At 37.5% G+C, this 18,668-nt stretch overlaps 1 protein-coding gene across 4 annotated transcripts in view; it reads right to left on the bottom strand.

The window, feature by feature from the left end:
• GPM6A (glycoprotein M6A) overlaps window positions 1-11,548 on the bottom strand; it is a 370,267-nt gene extending 358,719 nt beyond the window's left edge. For 2 of the 4 annotated variants that reach the window (XM_011959585.1, XM_011959589.1), the window contains exon 1: window positions 11,193-11,543. Coding sequence is in view for 2 of the 4 variants with exons in the window: in XM_011959589.1 (XP_011814979.1) it covers window positions 11,193-11,474 (282 nt within the window). In the remaining 2 variants the exon portion in view is untranslated. Of the gene's footprint in view, window positions 1-9,431; window positions 10,064-11,192 lie in introns of those variants that run through there. The other 2 variants (XM_011959588.1, XM_011959586.1) reach the window with 2 other exon arrangements.
• Between the last annotated feature and the right edge of the window lie 7,120 nt (window positions 11,549-18,668).

Here is an 18,668-nt window from a genome sequence, read left to right as displayed (position 1 = left end):
GCCTGGTTTTTTTTTGTATTCTTAGTAGAGAGGGAGTTTCACCATGTCGGCCAGGTTGGTCTCGAACTCCTGACCTCAAGTGATCTACCCGCCTTGACCTCCCAAAGTGCTTGGATTACAGGTGTAGCCACCGTGCCTGGCCTAAATCTTTCTTTAGAAGGGAAAAATATGTAAAACAGTGACAAAATGTATAACCTTTTCAATCATATCTCATATCTCAAGTACATCCCTGTGAATATTTATCCTTTTTACTATTTAGTAAGAAAACTGAAAAAAAAAAAAATGCAGAAAATTCCCTGAGTATCCAGTGTTGAAGTTCATTATTTGCACTTCAAATCTAGATGGAAAAAGATAGATGACTTATGTTAATAAAAACTATCTACTAAATATATTGTGTCTTCAAAATTTTTTGAAAGCACAATTCCATTTCAGCACTTTTCTTTTATATATTTCTGTATTTTTCTTAATAAAAGAAAGAGCAAACAAAAAATATTACACCCAAAAGGAATGAGCCAGCACTGAGTTATATTTTATCAGATATGATCTGTTTTATGCCCTGATATTTCTTTAAAAAAACACAATATATTTGTTTCGGGCATACAGACTAGGATTTAACCATGGTGGTCATTTTTACCTGGAGATAACATTGCCAATGGAACAAACATCATTTCTAGAACTTGTAAAATGATTCCTTTTAAATGAATAATTTCTAGGATTTGTAAAATGATTTCATTGTAACAGCCACACAAAACACTATCTTGTACTCACATATATAAAAATGAAACAAATCAATCAAAATAAAAAAAACAAGAACCCCCTACACACACACACGTGCACACACACACACACACACACACAGAAAAAGAGAGAGATGTAAATAGCAATCCAAAAGTTTAGAGTTGTTAGCATAAAACATATAAACTTACATGTTTAAATGTATCAAATAGTTCCCTCACTAATTAATAATATATTAATAATATATAATGAGTTACATGTAAGTAATGTGCATGTAGCCTAAGGAAGTCTCAGATAATTCCTGGTAATATTGTATATTTGGTATTTGTTTTGTTTCCATTTTTTTCTTATCTTCACTTAATAAAGGGAAAAAAATATCTAAAGACGTGAAGAAAGAAAAATACCCAAATCTGGTTGAAGCCTTAGTTGTCTTCTCTGTCAGAAAGTCAGGGTTGAAAACACAGAAGAATTACTAACAAAGAAAGATCCGTCAGCTTTGAGAAATGCTGCTATGGGAACATCATCTTCATAATTTGGTGAGGATGTGGGGCTCAATGTAATTGATTGATTGACTAGTTTATAGGCATCTAGAGCTGAATGAAATCTTACAGGCTACTTAATCCACACCCTTTGCTTATACCTCAGGACCAAGGTAGCACAGATCAATAATAGCTGAGTTATTGGGATAAGAACAACTATCTCCTGACTCCTAGTGTAGTGATTATTTAACCACAATATGCTTCATCTCTGTTGATTCATTACAGTTTGAATATAGGTCACGTATTTATCTATATATTTCTAAATACATGAAGATATAAATAGTCTCTATAAATAAAATACAAGAAAAATGAACAATACAGTCTTCAGAACAGATGCACACCAACTTTACTAGACATATTGTATTATATCACAATTTAGAACAGTCAAGAAGCATATGTTATCATTTAAAAAACTCAAATGCCATCAAACATTCTTAGACAGTTTAACTTTTGAAGTCACATTTAAATAATAAATGTATATCATTAGATCATTCTGTAGTAACTTGCTGAGGGATTCTGCTATTCCACGGCATTTTCAGTCTCCGCCTTTCCCTTGGATCATTCCCCTTCTGAAATCATGAAACAATTTTTTCCTACCCAACAAAAATCTTTGCTTGACCTTGGATCCATCCAAATTTCTTCCCACCCTTCCTCCTTTTCTCTTTCCCTCCCCTCTCTCCCTCCTCTCTTTCTTCCTTATTTTTCTTTTTTTTCTTTTTTTTCTAGTCCTTGTAATCTGGTCTATGAGAGCAGACTTGTATCTTCACTCCTTTATTTAAAATGCTTTGATTTCAATACGCTGATATAAATGAAAAAACCCTTAAAACAAAATATATTGTACTCTTTTCTGTTCTTTCTGTTGCACTGAATAATGTAGGTCACTCATTTCTTAAAACTCTTTTTTTTTCTTTGATTCTTCTGAACGTGCACTAACTCTGTCTCATCTACTTTTCAGCTGAAAAGTCCTTCTTGCCTTAATATTCTAGATCCTTCTTGTCTTAGTGTTTCTTTCACAAGGGCCTTTGGTCTAATGTTGACTCCCTCCCACAACTGTTTTCTACACCCTATTCTGAACAGATACACTCATTCCATAGTTTTGCCTTCTTTCCTGTCTCCTGCAATGATCAATATTAAATACATTATACTTTCTAAATTTTATATTTTTTTATCTTTCTGAGTTAGCAAAGTAGGCAGTCGAAGGCAAATAGCTTGATGATAAGAGTATTTGTTGATTTCTTTGTCAATTGTCTAAATGTTGTTGCCTTCAATGTCTGGACATGACCCCAAATAAGGAAACAGTACACATTCACAAATAACTATAATGCAAGGAGGAAACAGCTGACATAGCAGACACAGAGAGACAGAAAAGAAAGGTAGACTTTCATCAGATGCAGTGTTTACTGAACTCCAGGCATTTGTGCAACATACTTGAAGCTTTACCACATTTTCCTAGCAGTGTGTACAAATGTAATAAGATATGCAATATTTATTATATTCACATTGCTTTTCCAATATCCGTTAATTTTCTACAAACATCTTTCCAAGATAGATATTAGAGAGAAAGGAGAGTTTTGAACCTATTGAGGCTGAAGGACTAAAGGGACAGCTAGGTGAAGACAGCTGACAGGCATAGATATGCAGATTTGAGAGATACATAAATATAAATGACACTGAAGCTATGAGACAGGAGGTTATTAGTACGTTTCAGGGGAGGGGTTTCAGTGAACTCTGGAGAACATCACCCAAAAAGGTTGATTAGTGACTAATGAAAAAAAAGAGACAGCAACTATAGAAACTTAGTAAGTTTAGTAGTGAAATGAAACAGAAATGTAACAGTAATTCCAAGAGGTAGCTCTTGGTAATATTAGGACCAGGATTAGAAAATAAAAATAATGCAGACATGCCTTAGAGGTGTTTGGGGTTGGGTTCTAAACAACTGCAATAAAGCCAACATCACAATAAAGCAAGTCACATGAATTTTTTGAATTTCCAGTGCATATAAAAGTTATGTTTACACTATGCTAAATTCTATAAAGTACACAATAGCATTATGTCTAAAAAAAAAACCCAATGTATATACCTTAATTTTAAAACACTTTATTGCTAAAAAAAAAAATGCTTACAATCATCTGAATCTTCAGCAAGTCATAATCTTTTTGCTGGTGGAGGGCCTTGCCTCCCTGTTGATGGCTGCTGACTGATCCGGGTGGTGATTGCTGAAGGTGGCTGGGAAGTTTCTTACAGTAAGATAATGAATTGCATTTGTCTTATTTTAAGGCAATATAATTGCTGCATCAATTGACTCTTCCTTTCATGAAAGATTTTTCTGTAGCATGTGATGCTGTTGGTTAGCGTTTTACTCACAGTAGAGCTTACAAAATTGGAGTAAATCCTACTGCTGCTTTATCAACTAAGCTTATGTAATATTCTAAAACCTTTGTTGTCATTTCAACAATATCATTACATCTTCACCAGAGGTAAATTCCATTTTAAGGAACCACTTTCATTATTCACCCATAGAAAGCAGCTTCTCATCTATTCAAGTTTCATATGATATTGCAGCAATTCAGTCACATCTTCAGGCTCCACTTCTAATTCTAGTTCTCTTGCTATTTCTACCACATCTGCAGTTTCTTCCTCCACTGAAGGCTTAAGCCTCTCTAGGTTATCCATGAAGACTGAACTCAAACTACTCCAAACTCCTCTTAATACTGATATTTGATCTCCTCCTGTGAATCATGAATGTTCTTAATGGCATCTAGAATGGTGAATTCTTTCCAGAGGGTTTTCAATTGACTTTGTCCAGATCCATTAGAGGAATCACTATGTATGGCAGCTATTACCTTATGAAATATAGTTCTTTAAGAATAAGACTTGGAAGTGGAAATCACTCTTTGATCCTTTCAATTTGTAAAAAAAAAAAAAAAAAAAAAAAATGAAAAAACAGCACAGTATGTATGAAGCACAATACAGTGAGGTTCAATAATACAGGGTATGCCTGTATATTAGTGATACAAGTGAAGGAATAACAGCTGTAATGAGTGGCTAAATCAGCTTAGAAGAAAGGCATTCTGGAGTCAGTTGTTCTCGTTACATGCCCCGGACTTCCTGCCTCATCATCAGTAGGATTACATGTTAAAATTGCAGGTCCAGCTCTCAAACCCAAGCCCTCTGAATCTGAGTCTTGGGAGTTGGGACCCAGGAACCAGTATTTAATATATGGCTTAAGGTATTCTAGCTGGACAATAAAATTAGAGGTTCTACAATAAGAAAGTTTATACAACTATCAAGAGATATTTATTTTGTTGCTACTGTATATTATTTAAGCATACCTTATATATCTTAAAATAAATAGTCAATATATTAAACTAAAAAAATTTGTTTTATGATACTACTTTCTAGAATTAACACATTATTCTGGTTATGTCGTTCATACAGGTCAAGGCTTCATTTCTCATTGGGATATGGTTTTGTTTGCTTGCCATAGCATGGACAATGAGCGTCGAGTATCCTGCTTTGCAATATTTACCCTCATCTCCTCACCTCTTGTCAAACAGTTAAATAAGCTGAAACACAATAATGAACTAATATTTTTTAAGGCCTCTAAATTTCTATGTTGAAACTCATTCTGTCCTGGAGTTTAAACCCATCTCATTTACCCTAATTTTTCTTTGTTTTTCAATTGTCTGGGAGAAAGGCCTCGATTTTTTGTAATCACAGAGACCGCTCTAACTTTGCCAGATAAAAGTATTAATAATAAAAAGAGATTTACATGAAGAGTTTGTTAAGTGGAACCTTAGTTAGTTAAATACATCTCTTCAAAAGAAAAGTATGATGAAGCCTTTAGTGACATTATACCAATTCAAATTTTGTACTTTGTGAAACTAACACATTCTTGAAAAAATAAAGCAAGCTCTTAAACAGTTCACTACAAAGTATCTAGTTGATTGTGACAAGAGGATATTGAGCAAAGGATTTATGCAAATTGACCTACATTCCAATTTATGACCAACTCTTTTCTAAATAAAATGAACAGTACTTTACAGTAGCCTTAGAAATTCCAGATTCAAGGGAAAATAAGAAAGATTAGCTGATTTTATTTGAAACTATTTTGAGTAGAGCTTATCCCAGTATTCTACCAACACATTTCCACCCAGGCATGAATTTCCACACTCAAATGTTTTGCTGTGAAATTTTAGTGTGACTGTTTAGATTTCTTCATGTTTCTAATTAAAATTTAGTCTTTAATCATATGTTTTTCTCAGAATTTGTACTGAGTTTTCAGTTGTAAACCCAATGTGAAGCACACTTAACAAGATAGCTCTTTTAGGAATTAGATCAGTTAGTCGGCTACCCTCAATTTCTCCTTTCCTCGTATGAGCAGGCTGCTCCTCACATCAAGGAAAAGCGATGTCCTGGGATTTCTGATGCTAGATCATAAGAATCTTTGCAGCTTCTGCTTGGGTTTTTTGGAACTTTCATTCTTGGGATGCTGCCTCTTGGAACCTAGTCATCATTTTGTGGAAAACCCAAAGCCACTTCAGGACAGTTAAACTCGTAGTCAACAGCTGGCATCAACTGCCAGCTATATATGCGAGCTCTCTTGGACGACTAGTCCAATCCTGTCTTCAGATGGCTAAATCCCCTACTGCCATCAGGCTTCCAAGGCAGAAAGCTTCAAATGAGGATTGCTCAGCAGACAGTCAGCCCGCAGAACCATGAATGACAATAATACATTGTTGTTTTAATCCACTACTTTGGGAGATCATTTTATGCAGCAATAAATGCTTAGAACATGAGTTTTATCTTTTTCTGCTGAGTTTGGGACTCTTATCAGACCTTGTGATTTCGTAAGGAAAATAACACACTGGAAGCCAAATGATCAAAAGTATTATCCAGTTCTCTAGCATCATAAAAGTGTTCTTGATTTGCTTAATGGAAATAGCTTAATCTTACCTTCTTTACATGTTTTTTTCTTTTTCTCTAATGATTACTGGATCAAGAGCTGAGCTACATAAATTTGCAGAACCTTGCCCAATCCTCTCATCAAACAAATGAGGAAACAGGATCCCAAAGATTTATAGAACCCATTCAAAGACATAAGAGATTATCATCTGCTTCTCCTATTTCAAACCTTGGCTCTTGTACCTTTGTTCATAACTGTCTAGAGGGTGTCATAGTTTCCCTGAAAAAAAGTTATGAGCTAAAGACAATACTGTGTGTCATTATTCTTTGTCTGAATTTGCAAACAATTTTACAGATACTTAACCAACTCCATTGTTACTCAAATTGAGTAAGAGCAAAATATTTCCATTTGATACTTTTCTCTTGTCAAAATGTGTAGACTCTCAAATCTAACACGGAATGTTTAAGTTGTCACATTTCACTGTTCTCATGTTAGGGCATTTAGTACATATCATGTACTAAACAGGATTTATCCTTTCCCCTCCCTGTCCCTCAACCAGTACTCCTTATACTAACACTTTCAAATAGATAATTCAGTTCACGAGTTTTCCTCTCACTAAAGGTTGGTAACCCTTTGTTTTCCTTTTTGTTCTGTGATCTGATTAAATTCTCAGGTGTTCCTAACATACTAAATATTTGTGTTTAGATGTCTTGCTATTACTTCTTTTTTTGTTTGTTTGTTTTCTTTTTGTTTGAGACTAAGTCTCTCTCTATTGTCCAGGCTGAAGTGTAATGGCATGATCTCAGCTCACTGCAACCTCTGCCTCATGGGTTCAAGTAATTCTCCAGCTTCAGCTTCCAAGTAGCTGGGATTACAGGCGTGTGCCGCCACGCCCGGCTAATGTTTGTATTTTTAGTCGAGACGGGGTTTCACCATGTTGGCCAGGCTGGTCTCGAACTCCTGACCTCAGGTGATCCACCTACCTCGGCCTCCCAAAGTGCTGGGATTACAGGCGTGTGCCGCCACGCCCGGCTAATGTTTGTATTTTTAGTAGAGACAGTCTCACTATGTTACTCAGGTTGGTCTCAAACACCTGGCTTCAACTGATCCACCCACCTCGTTCTGCCTCCCAAAGTGTTGAGATTATAGGCGTGAGCCACCACACCCAGCCTTGCTATCACTTCTTAATATTTCAAATATGAAATTAATTTTTCGTCCAAAGTATGCAGAAAGTAAACCATCTGGTTTATCCTTTAAATATTCTATCAAGGAACCCACTACTTCCCCAGTCTTCAAGATTTCAAATTTCTAGACAAAATATTGTATTCATTCTCTTATTGCTCCATTGCCTAGTTTTATAGATTTTTCACTTGACTTATCTCTCATCCATCTTTTGCTCTCCAGTTCCACTGGCTTAGACATATATCATATTCTATTATTATCATATCATGTATATAATATATTATTATTCCCAAAACTGGTTTAGACATATATCATATTACCCCAGGATTACTGTGACAACTCGGTCTGTCCTCTCCAACTAATTCTGTTTTAAACAACATTTTCACTAATCTCATTATGTCTTCCCTGCTCAAAAACCTTCCAAGACACCCTACTTCCTATCATGTAAATTCTAAATTCCTCTCATTGCTTTTAAAGGCTCTCCAAAATCAAATCCCATCCTGTCAATCCAGCTCCATGTCCTACTGTTCCCCAAACTCACCTCCTTACTGCCTTGAGAAGGAGCTCCTTATTCTACCTAGAACTACTTCCCTTCCAAATGTTTCACATTCCTCCAAGACAGGTTCAGTACCACTCCCATTAAACGTTTCATAGTATCTGTCCAATTAAATCATATTCAACATCATTTTTTAAACAAAACAGTCATTAACAGTCTCGTAGTGATATATATGTGGTCAAGTAGAATAGCAAGTGTTGTGTCCAGGAGAAAAATTAAAAATATTCCTGACCTATCTTTCCAATGGGGCCTGAAATTCCACAAGTAGAGATTTGCAGGTTAAAATTCAACTTGAAGTTGAAATGTAAGTACTCTTAGCAATGTGTTAGCCCTGCAGTTTTTTTTTAGTATGAACTATGTTGTTGCCTCCTTTCTGCAGAGTAAAATTTTGGAGTGGAGGGAAAATCCTGCTGCATACCTAGAGAAGCCGAGGGCATCAATGAGGAAATCAAACCACAAAAGGAAGAGATGCCAAAATTGCAATTGCCTACTTTGCAAATAACTTTATTTTTACAATCAGCCTTGTGCATTATGGATATGAAGGACTATAAATTATTCAGAATATTTGATTAGCCAATTACTCTCATTCTTCCACAGTGCTAGAGAGTTCAGATTTCTTCTTCTAAGACAAATGAGAATTGATTGCTACATTCATCCCCATAACACTATCTTCCTTTAAGTGATAAAGTTTGGTTGTCATTATACCAGGAAAAACAAAATAAAACAAAAAACAAAAACAAAAAAAAACTGGATTCCATTTGTTGGCGCAATCTAGCATTCTCCTACCCTGTTTTTCCCTCTTATCATAGCCATTTGGACTTTAATGCTAAACTCCCTACCATCCCTAATACCACTAAATAGATGAGGTTCTAAGTAGTGAAGTTTTGTTTTTCATATGTAAATTAAAAGGAAGAGGAGAGATATGGCCTAAAGTGGCCAAATGTTTTCTGTTTCCCCTATGCACTTCCTTCCTGCTTTCCCCATTTTGCCCCTTGCTGCTTATTGGCTCTTCCTACTCTCTGGACTGCATACTTGAATCTCTGTCCTGAGTTCTGGCTTCGTGCCCTCACTCTCCCTTGCTACAGGCCTGTTCTTTTCTCTATTTCCCTCACCTCTGGCTTCCTCACTTGCTTCCCCTACCTCCACCTAAAGAGAGTTAAGGAATATTTTTAATCTCTCCTACTAGGCCTCTGACTACACGAGATTTTGGTGACCTCAATTACAATAGGAAAAATGTAATCCACTTCTGGCAGAAGAAGGAACAGACAAATTTTAGGTATCTCTCAGATTACAGATAGGAAAGAGAACTTCTAAGAGTTACAGACCAAGCTTTGGATCCTGACAACTCAGTTGTTAACTCCACACCATCCCACACAACAGCACCTTCCTATAATGAGGGATGATTGATAATTATCCATGAGCATTGAAGCAAAAATCCAGGACAAATTGTTTTCACTATAGTATGGAAATGGAAATTAAAAAATAATCAACTTTGAAATTATGAATACCTTACCTTTGACAGTCAGTCCTCTCGAACTTGAGGTTAAAAGGGTAAATTATGTAATTCTTTCTGGACACTTTCTTACGTTGGATCCAAATGGCATTGTAATGCTTTTAATAGAGCTAATGAATAGATCACATCAAGTCAATTATTTTGACTTTCCATTTATGACAGCTTTTCTCCTGTGTGAGCATATAAACAAGAGTTTATAGGCTCAAGTACAACAGTAAGTGTTGCGTTTAGGAGAAAAATTAAAAATATTCCGGACCTGTCTTTCCAATGGAACACAACACTTAACAACCAAATAAAAAAAAGAGCCCGAAATACGCTCTGCCACACTTGGGAAAATGTTTTATCTTTCTTTTTTAACCTGAAAATACTCCTTCCTTTTCAGAAAACATTTAAAGACAGTCCTTCTTAAGACCATTTCCAACGCTGTTTATACAAAGGCCCTAAAATGGGTCCCTCTAAGACTCTTCCAAGGGTCAAGCAAGAAGAGACTATGAATGTCTTGATCACAGCTAACATTCATAGGCAAAAATGTCCTCAGCTTTCTCTTTTTTCCTTTCTTCCAAGTTGGCTACTGTCTATAAACTCCATGATTAGTAGTCAAAGCATCCCCTAACCCTTGAGCCTGTGGGAATTTAGGAATTTCAACCCGAGCACGTAAGTCCCCAAGGCCTCCTTTACTCTTGAAGAAATCCCTCACAACAAAGGACAAGGGAGAAGCAAGGGGGAGGGGCGCCCAGTGGACTTGGCTGGAAGAAGTGAGCGCGCTGGGGTTGGAAGAGGAACTCGGGCTGCGGGCTGAACGTAGCCGGTAACCGCGCAAGGGCAGCATCGCCCCTGCGCCTGTGGATGCTCCAGTCCGGAGATGGCGAGTGCTTTCTCCTCCCCAGCCTCTCCCTCGCTCTTCGAGGTGACTCGTGGGACCCTGCGTCTTAGCGGTGGGTTTGAATCGGCTATTTCACACCCAGTTCTTCCTCCCCTCCGCCACACACAATCACATTCCTGGAGCTATTCCAAGCTGCCTCCGCTAAACACCGAATAAGCGAACCCTGCCTGGAAACTTGAGCGAAGCTGAACTGCGCCGAACTCCACCATCCAGTGACCCGAGCCACTGTGGACGCCCTTTTAACCACGCTGTTTACCCACGTCGAATTTAGGAAGAATCAGCCTTCGGCCTCAACCTCAAACCTCTTGTGCAAATGGGCACCTCGTTTGGAGAGGGACTAGAAATTATCCCCAGTCTGGCCCTGCCCCAGCACCTTCCTCTGCTCAAACCTGTACCAAGTGGAAGTTTTAGGAAGTTTCCATTTCTCGTGCCCCGTTTCAACTTGCTCCCCAAAGAGAACATGAAAACGTGGGAACTCGGGAGGACAGAGATCTCCCTGTAATCCGCTCGCTATTCGGATCCTGGGTCTCTTAGTCTTTCTTTATTTCCCAAATACCGCCCCAAGCACAGTAGACTGGACCCCCAGGCTTGGGTCGTGGGGCCGGCGCAGAGCACCAGCGCCCAGGCGCAGCCTCCCACCCTCCTGACTCACTGTAAACAGTCGGGCACCCTCCCTCACCTCCAGGTGCCACCCATAGCCATTGCCTCGCTCCCAGAAAAAAAGTCCAGAGACAAGAGGGCTGGGGACGCGGGGCGCGGGGGGAACAGAGCTGGGAGGGACGCAGTCTGAGGCCAAGGAACATTCATTTTCTTTCTATAATGCTCATTCCCGAGGCCGAGCCTTTGGGCTAAGTGTCCGCGCCCGCCCGCGCACTCACCCATGGCCCGAGGTCCTGCTTCTCTGCAGTCCTCAGAGGAGAGCGAGTGACCAGGCGCTGCGCGGGGCCAAGTTCTCCAAGCCGCGCTCGGGCTCCTCGAGCCCTGGCAAGTGACAGCCTCGCCCCTCCCAGCGGAGACAACTCGCAGGACGCCTGGCGACTCTGCGGGCGCACAGACCCCTCCCTCTTTCCACCTGCCTCCTCTGCTAGAAGCCCATTTCCCTCCCCTTCACTGTGGATCTCCTCCCCAGAGGCCCCCACCCTGCCCCCTTTCCCTTTCATTAGAGACACGTGCAAAGTCTCTCGCCTAAATACATTGAATGCACGTTACAGACACACACGTTGTCTCAGTAGCCAAGATAATGATCTCTAAGTGGAGTCTGGAAAGAGATTATTCCAAGAGACAGGTTTCATATGATAATTTTATGATCCCTTGTCTTCTGTGTACCATTTTGTTTCTTAATGATAATAACATTAATAAAGAGAAGAGGAAGATAAAATTCTCCCTTTAATTTACACTTTGTCATCTCCTCTTTCTTCTACATAAAATACGTTTCTGTAATTGGACAAGGTTATAAAGTCCTAAAAACCATACACATAAACACACACGCACGCACTCTGACACACACACACACACACACACACATAATAATATGCAGAAATCACCTGGAAAATAAACAACTCAATCCAAGAGGCAGTTGATGAGGCTGAAAGAGCACAGGGCTTGGCAGTTGAGAGGATGAGTTGTAATCCTGGCTCATTTCCTAATTTGTAAAATGAAGGATCTGGAAAAAGTGATCTCTAAGGCCTCTTCAAGCTAAAAAAAAAATTATATAATTCTATGGGTTATTGACCTAGTTCTTTGGAGAGTCATACTGGAGAAGTTATTTCAGTAAATCAGTCCCCAAGGTATCGTACACTGCTTTTTCATGCAAAGCACACCCAGAAGTATACACATATCTATGCTGTGAGTAAATGGAAGAATAAAATAAAATGGACATGATTACTTACTTTGAGGAACCTTGCTATCTAATGGGGAAAAGGTGATATGAAAAATCAGTAACAATATTTTTAGCAGAATGCATGGATAAATGCAGAGTATATCATTAAAATGCCACAGAAACATCTGCACAACTCTTTCTCACGTAATGGAAGCGCTATATACTCCTGGCAGGGGTGTTGTAAATGCACTTCAGTTACATGGGAATACAGTCATTCTTATGGGAGGGAAAAGGAATTAGTCAATAAAAATTAAAAGTGTTCGACGTATCACTCAGAAATGCATCACCATTCTGGAAATTGACTAACATGAACTGTGACTGTTGCAAAGCATAACACTAATACATTTGTTCAATAAAGGTAAGTTGCTGGCTCAAGCCTGTACTTCCAGCACTTCAGGAGCCTGAGGCAGGCATATCGCTGGAGCTCAGGAGTTTGAGACCAACCTGGGCAGAATAGTGAGACCTCATCTCTACAAAAAATAAACAAAAAATTAGCTGGGTATGGTGGCGCACATCTGTAGTCCCAGTTACCTGGGAGGCTGAGGTGGAAGGATCACTTGATCCTGGGAGGTTGAGGCTGCAATGAGCCAAGACTGCACCACCGCACTTCAGCCTGGGCAACAGAGAGACCCTGTCTCAAAAAAAATAAATAAAAAAAAATAAGTGTTAGATTTTGGAGATTGATTCATAAGCTCAGTTTTAGGATCACCGCAAGCAACTTACAATCTATTTCCTGAAGATTTATTCAAAATAATGTTTGAACTCTAAAAATTAGAACTATTTTTTGTTTTTTTCCTATGGTATTCTATGATAATCCTGAAATACAAAATAATAATTATAACATAAACTGAGTACAGTGTGCTAAGTGTCAGGCATTGTATTAAGGGCTTCGTATTAACTAATACAATTCTCACTACAAAAGGAAAATACTGGTATCCCCACTTTACAGATGAGGGAATTAATCCACACAGAGATTAAGCACTTACCCAAATTCTAGCAATGAATGGGAATGCAAAATTCATACCCAAGACAAAATACTCCAGAGTCCATGATCTTAGTGAGCTAACCGCATTGTTTCTCAGTATCCAAATGGTTTTGCCACATGCTTGAGAAAGATGGTGATATCTTTCAGTACTAAATATAATTCATAAATATTTTTAACATTCCCGGTAAAATATATGATATGTGGAATACACTAAAGATACAAATCATCATATACTGGCTTTTAATAATCAAAACTATGATGTTGTCTTTCTTTTGGCTTATTATAAGTGAATACATCCAAATGTTGATGTTGAATTCATTTATCTTACAGTGATGATGTAAATGGTGTCAGTATCCTAGATCTCAGGCATAGAGAGGCCATTATCTCACCTGAAACCTAACAAGTTACATGATTTTATATGGGAATTCAATAAACATATGCAAATTAATTCATTATCTCACTTAGTACATTATATTTTTTTACTCTAATTATCCAGTATTTCTGCTTTCTCATTTCTGTTACCTCATTGTCCATCAAGTATTAAGGTTTTGCTCCCAAAATATTCTTCCCACTCATCCCTCATCTTCAGTTGCATTGCCTAGACCACCTTTTAGGAAGTCCTGTGGAAATATAACTAACACTTCTTTTTTAAAATATGGAGATACTTACCAACCATGGGACTCAAAATTGAGGCTTTAGCTAAACTTGTAAAATTCTGAGATGAATAGAAATTTTTCTTTTTTGAGATGGAATCTTTCTCTTGTTGCCCTGGCTGGAGTGCAAAGGCACGATCTTGGCTCACTGTAACCTCTACCTCCCAGGTTCAAGCCATTCTCCTGCCTCAGCCTCCTGAGTAGCTGGGATTACAGGCATTTTTTAGTAGAGACAGGGTTTCACCATGTTAGCAAGGCCGGTCGCAAACTCCTGACCTCTGGTGACCCACCTGCTCCTGTCTCCCAAAGTGCCGGCATAAGCCACCGTGCCTGGCTAGATGTTTTTCATTACATAACCTTGTTGGTGCCAAGGGAAGACTTCCCCTTTGCTCTCTGAAAGTTCACTGAAAATCAACTGAGCAAAGATGGATAAAAAGGAGAAATGGCATACAAATTTATTAACGTGCGCAGAGAACCACAGAGTGATTACCTCAACCTCCAGTGGGGTAGAGAATCTTATATATTCCATCTTGAGGTGAAAGAAAGAATTGGGGCTTCTATTATGGCAAAATAGATTACAGTGGCAAGACAACTTATGGGAGGGGGAGAAGAGGAGCCCAGGCTTGCAAAGGTGGTCTTTCTATGCAGATGAAACCTTGCAGGGCTCGGCCCTCACTGAGAACACAGAGTCAATGTTTCTTTCAGACTTTTAATCTTTCCCACATCCAGACAAAGGAAGGTCTCAGAGAAAGCCTGGCTGCATCAATGAAGGTTTTCTCTACTGATGCGAATCTCCCCCCATGAAAGGCAGCTTTTCAGCTATTCTTGAATTTCTAGCTTTTCTGAATAGTCTTCTTGAAATATGTCAAGAAAATAAATTTGGAGGGGAAATATTTTAGTTTCCTTCTGTTCTCCTTTGGAAATTTTTCTTTAAGAAAGTTTCACTTATTAAAGGCAAGGTTGATAACTTTGGAAAGATGTGAGTTAAAGGTTTGCTGTTTAGGAGGCAGGCAAAGGAGAAGAAAAACAAGTTGGGATAAGCAGAATAGAACAAATTTAAATATGTTATCCCATATCTTCTCGAATCAGCCTCTTAGCTGTGAGAAAAGTTCAGCTGAGTTAAACAATAGGGTCCCGCTCCAGGAGGCGGCCTGGCAGATGGGCTTGACCTCCATATATGGTGCAGACAAACAGATATTTAGTAAGAGGCATTTCTGTAGAAACATAAGAAAAGCAAAGATTAATGTCTGGAGTAGTCTATAAACTAATTTTTCTAGCATATCTGAAGGATCTTTAGATGGCAATCTGACAGGATTTTTCTGGATTGTAGTTCGAATCAGGTATTCAAATGAACATTTGAAAGAGTCCAGACATCAAAAGGCATGAAAACTGTTTGTATATAAGTTGCTGTAGTGATTTCTCTCAAAGTTTATATCATATTATCTAGTTTTAGTTTGCAGAGCTTTTTTTAAACAGCACATTTTTAATTTCTAGTGATTTCAAGTTAGAAAAATGACAGAAAAAGGTAAAAACCTTAAAGACTTGTAGCCAGAAAATAATTCAGAACACAGTCCAAATTGTAGGCAAATAATAAAAAGTTAAGAACAATGGACAAGGCTAAAATCCAATAGCAGGTATACTATAGTTTTCTTCTGAAACATATGTTTCTCTCTCTAGTCCCCCAGGTCTACCAAAGATGAGTCACAGTAAGATCAATTTATTTGCAAAGTAAGATTTACTCTTATTATAATTGGCCTAATTATTTGCACAAAGTGCAGTAAGAACACTGATTTGCTATATAGCCTTTTTTAAAGTTGGCTTTGCTGGAACTTTTACATAAGGAATCTCTCATTAGATTTTTGAAAACCTCCCAAGGCTAGGAAGCCAAACCACGGATTTCCTATGAGACTGGGCCAATGCCTGCATGAACTGGGTACATTCCCCTTTTCTCAAGGATTCCAAAATATCTTGAGGTTCCTGAACCTGCCAAAAAGTGACATTCTACTTGCTGCAAGGTCAGGAACCTTGTAAGAAAACCATATAGACAAGCCACCAGGCCAGTATTTACTAGGGGCTTTTTTTTTAATCAGCTCTAGAAAGTCAACCTCAATTCCTCAAAGTAGTGTGGTAATATCTGAAAATATGTCATTCCATCCACAGCCTTGGTAAAATATTGTCTAAAATTGTGTATTCTTTGGGAACAAAACAGATTCTTATTGAATGTATGCAAATAACTATGTTGCCATAAAATAAGACCACCCACAAATAGTTTCTAAATTCTAGTGACATCAGGTAGAGAAAATGGTAAATGTTTCTACTTTGCTCACAAAACTATACTTTACCAATTACTATAAGCTATAAATAGTTCAAAAGAAAAAAGTTTTCTTGACTCTAGAAAACAAAAACCATCAGCTATATTTCAAATTTTAAAAATCATAGAAAAATCATTCCAGTTCTCTATCAGTTCGGTTTTATATGACTAACTTTTGTTCTGCTTGCTGTTGGGTTAGCAATCTTCATGAACTCATTAGTTTTTCTATTAGACTTCTGAAAGTTTTTACCTAGTCTAATGGTACTTAGTCTAATGAAGTTCTCAGAAACCTGCATTCAAAGGTACTTGGCAATGTCTTTTCCATGAATTTCCTTGAAAAACAAGCACATTTTGGACTGCAGCCAATTGCAAACTACTTTTTGAGAAGACTCAAAGTAAAACAATCATTGTCTGAGGATGACAAAAGATACAGAATAGCCATGGTTAAAGATGCAATTGACAAGGACATTTGATCATTTTTGTGGCATACTGCAATTTAACGTAATAATTATAATCGTACCTGATATTATATACCAAGACATATCAGAATTTTAGGAATTTCATGCAATTTTGGAACACATTTCTACAAATATAACTCAAAGAGAGTGAAGCACCATTTCTTATTTGACAATATTTCTGTAAGATTTTTACACATCATGTAAGCCTTATATATCTCTCTTGGACTTCCAGGGATTCTTTACAGAATATCCAACAGTTAGTTTGAGGTCAAAAGACTTAATTTTAGAGTTTAAAATTTGGTTTTGGAAGTGTGTCAAATATCAAAGGTTTAAAACACTTCATATTAAAAAAAGAAAGTTTTAAAAGATTTGGTCAAAATAGGATCACAGGTCACTGTAAAATAAGTTATTCATTTAGCCAAATTCATAATTAAAATATTTCAAAAGCAAAACACTTCACTCTTTGAAGGAGAAGAGACTTGGTTTTCCAATCAAAGTATCTAATAAAGACAGTATGAGTCAAACTCTCTCTTCTACTTCTTATTTTTTGCAGTTTATTCAAAAGATGAACAATAATCTTCCATTATACTATCTCTTGTCAATACTACATGAAAATCATGTTCAAAAGAGAAAGCTAAAATATATCTTTGCATCAGTGTGTTATTAATGTTAGAGTTAATTTAATAAAATACTATAAATAGTTCCATTTAATCTCAATCAGTTTTGACCACATAAGATTTGTATAAAACTTTTATAACTCAAAAATTTTTTCATTCTTTTTCTTTCCTCAACTTTCTATATCCATTTGGTTTTATCTATTATTTTTCCCTTCAATTTTAAATAACATTTATATGGCCTCTGAACTAGGCAAAAATTAATTTACCTTTTCTTTAACAAAAACCACATTCTCATACCTTTGTTATAACCTTCCTCACCCAAAACACATTGTACTTTCCTTATACATTTTTCATACAGAAATATTTCTCTTATATCTGGTAGTTTTAATTTTATATATTAATTACAATGCTAACTCTTAGTAACCCTAATTTTCAGGGAAAAACCTTAGAAGTTAGCAATTTTAATTGTTATATACCAGAGGCAGTGCCCAGGACATTTCAAGACAATTCGTGGTGAATCCAACTTCTTTTAAGGGGGAAAGACCTTTCAATACAATGTCTAGTGAATCCAGCTCCTCGCAGCATGGCCATGAGGCACTGCTGGGTCAGGTAGGATGGGGTTCGGGTGCTGTGCCCTAGCCCTCACCGTGACCAAGTCTCTATACCCTAGACTCTGAAGACTCAAAACCAAAGAAATAAGCTCACAGACAAATTAAGCAAGTATCAAATATATCACAGAAGAAACCGTTTTCTGGCCTTAAAAACATCTAGAAGAGACAGTGTAAATTTGTGTGTCCAATAGATCCAGGCAAAAATGTGTGGATTATATTTAATACCTACAATTCTGAAGACATTCTAATTTTATTTGACTAACAGTTTTTAAGCCAGTTTTATTTACCAAAGATTACTAATGTCACATGAACTTGAAAAGCATTGGGATTTAATGTAGGCATAGAGTGACTATGGGTCATCGAATGAGCATTTTATGTCCCAGCCAAATATCATTTCTACATTACTGATGATTTTTAATTCATTGAGGCAGAACGTTCAATAAGAGGAAAGGAACACTGATGATGGAGAATGGGAACACACAAACATTTAATAACTATGGACAAGAGGAGTCCATGCAGAGGAGCGCAAAAAATAATCTTAGGCTCGGGAAAGAACCCAGAGAAAGTCCTGTAGAGAACGTTTCAACAAGAAAGAAGTGTCAACTAGATAAAAGAGAAAGAGTGAAGAAGACGAGGGCTGGCAAGTTCCCTCTGGATTGGTGGTTATGAAGTCACTGGTGAAACAGTAGCAAGAGTATTTTCAAAAAGTGAAGAGCAGAGAGATAAGGAATAAGGAAATGGGTGGTAGGAAAAGAGTGTAGACAACCTATTTACAGTTCACAGTGAAGGAAGGTAGAGTGGGCAATAAGTGTCAGAGGAAGTTAATTTATGAAAGAAAAA

The sequence above is a fragment of the Colobus angolensis genome, unplaced genomic scaffold (genome assembly GCF_000951035.1).
Source record: "Colobus angolensis palliatus isolate OR3802 unplaced genomic scaffold, Cang.pa_1.0 Scaffold5, whole genome shotgun sequence".
NCBI lineage: Eukaryota > Metazoa > Chordata > Mammalia > Primates > Cercopithecidae > Colobus > Colobus angolensis.
Note: the sequence above shows the minus strand (reverse complement) of the source record. Positions and strands in the feature narration are given on the sequence as shown.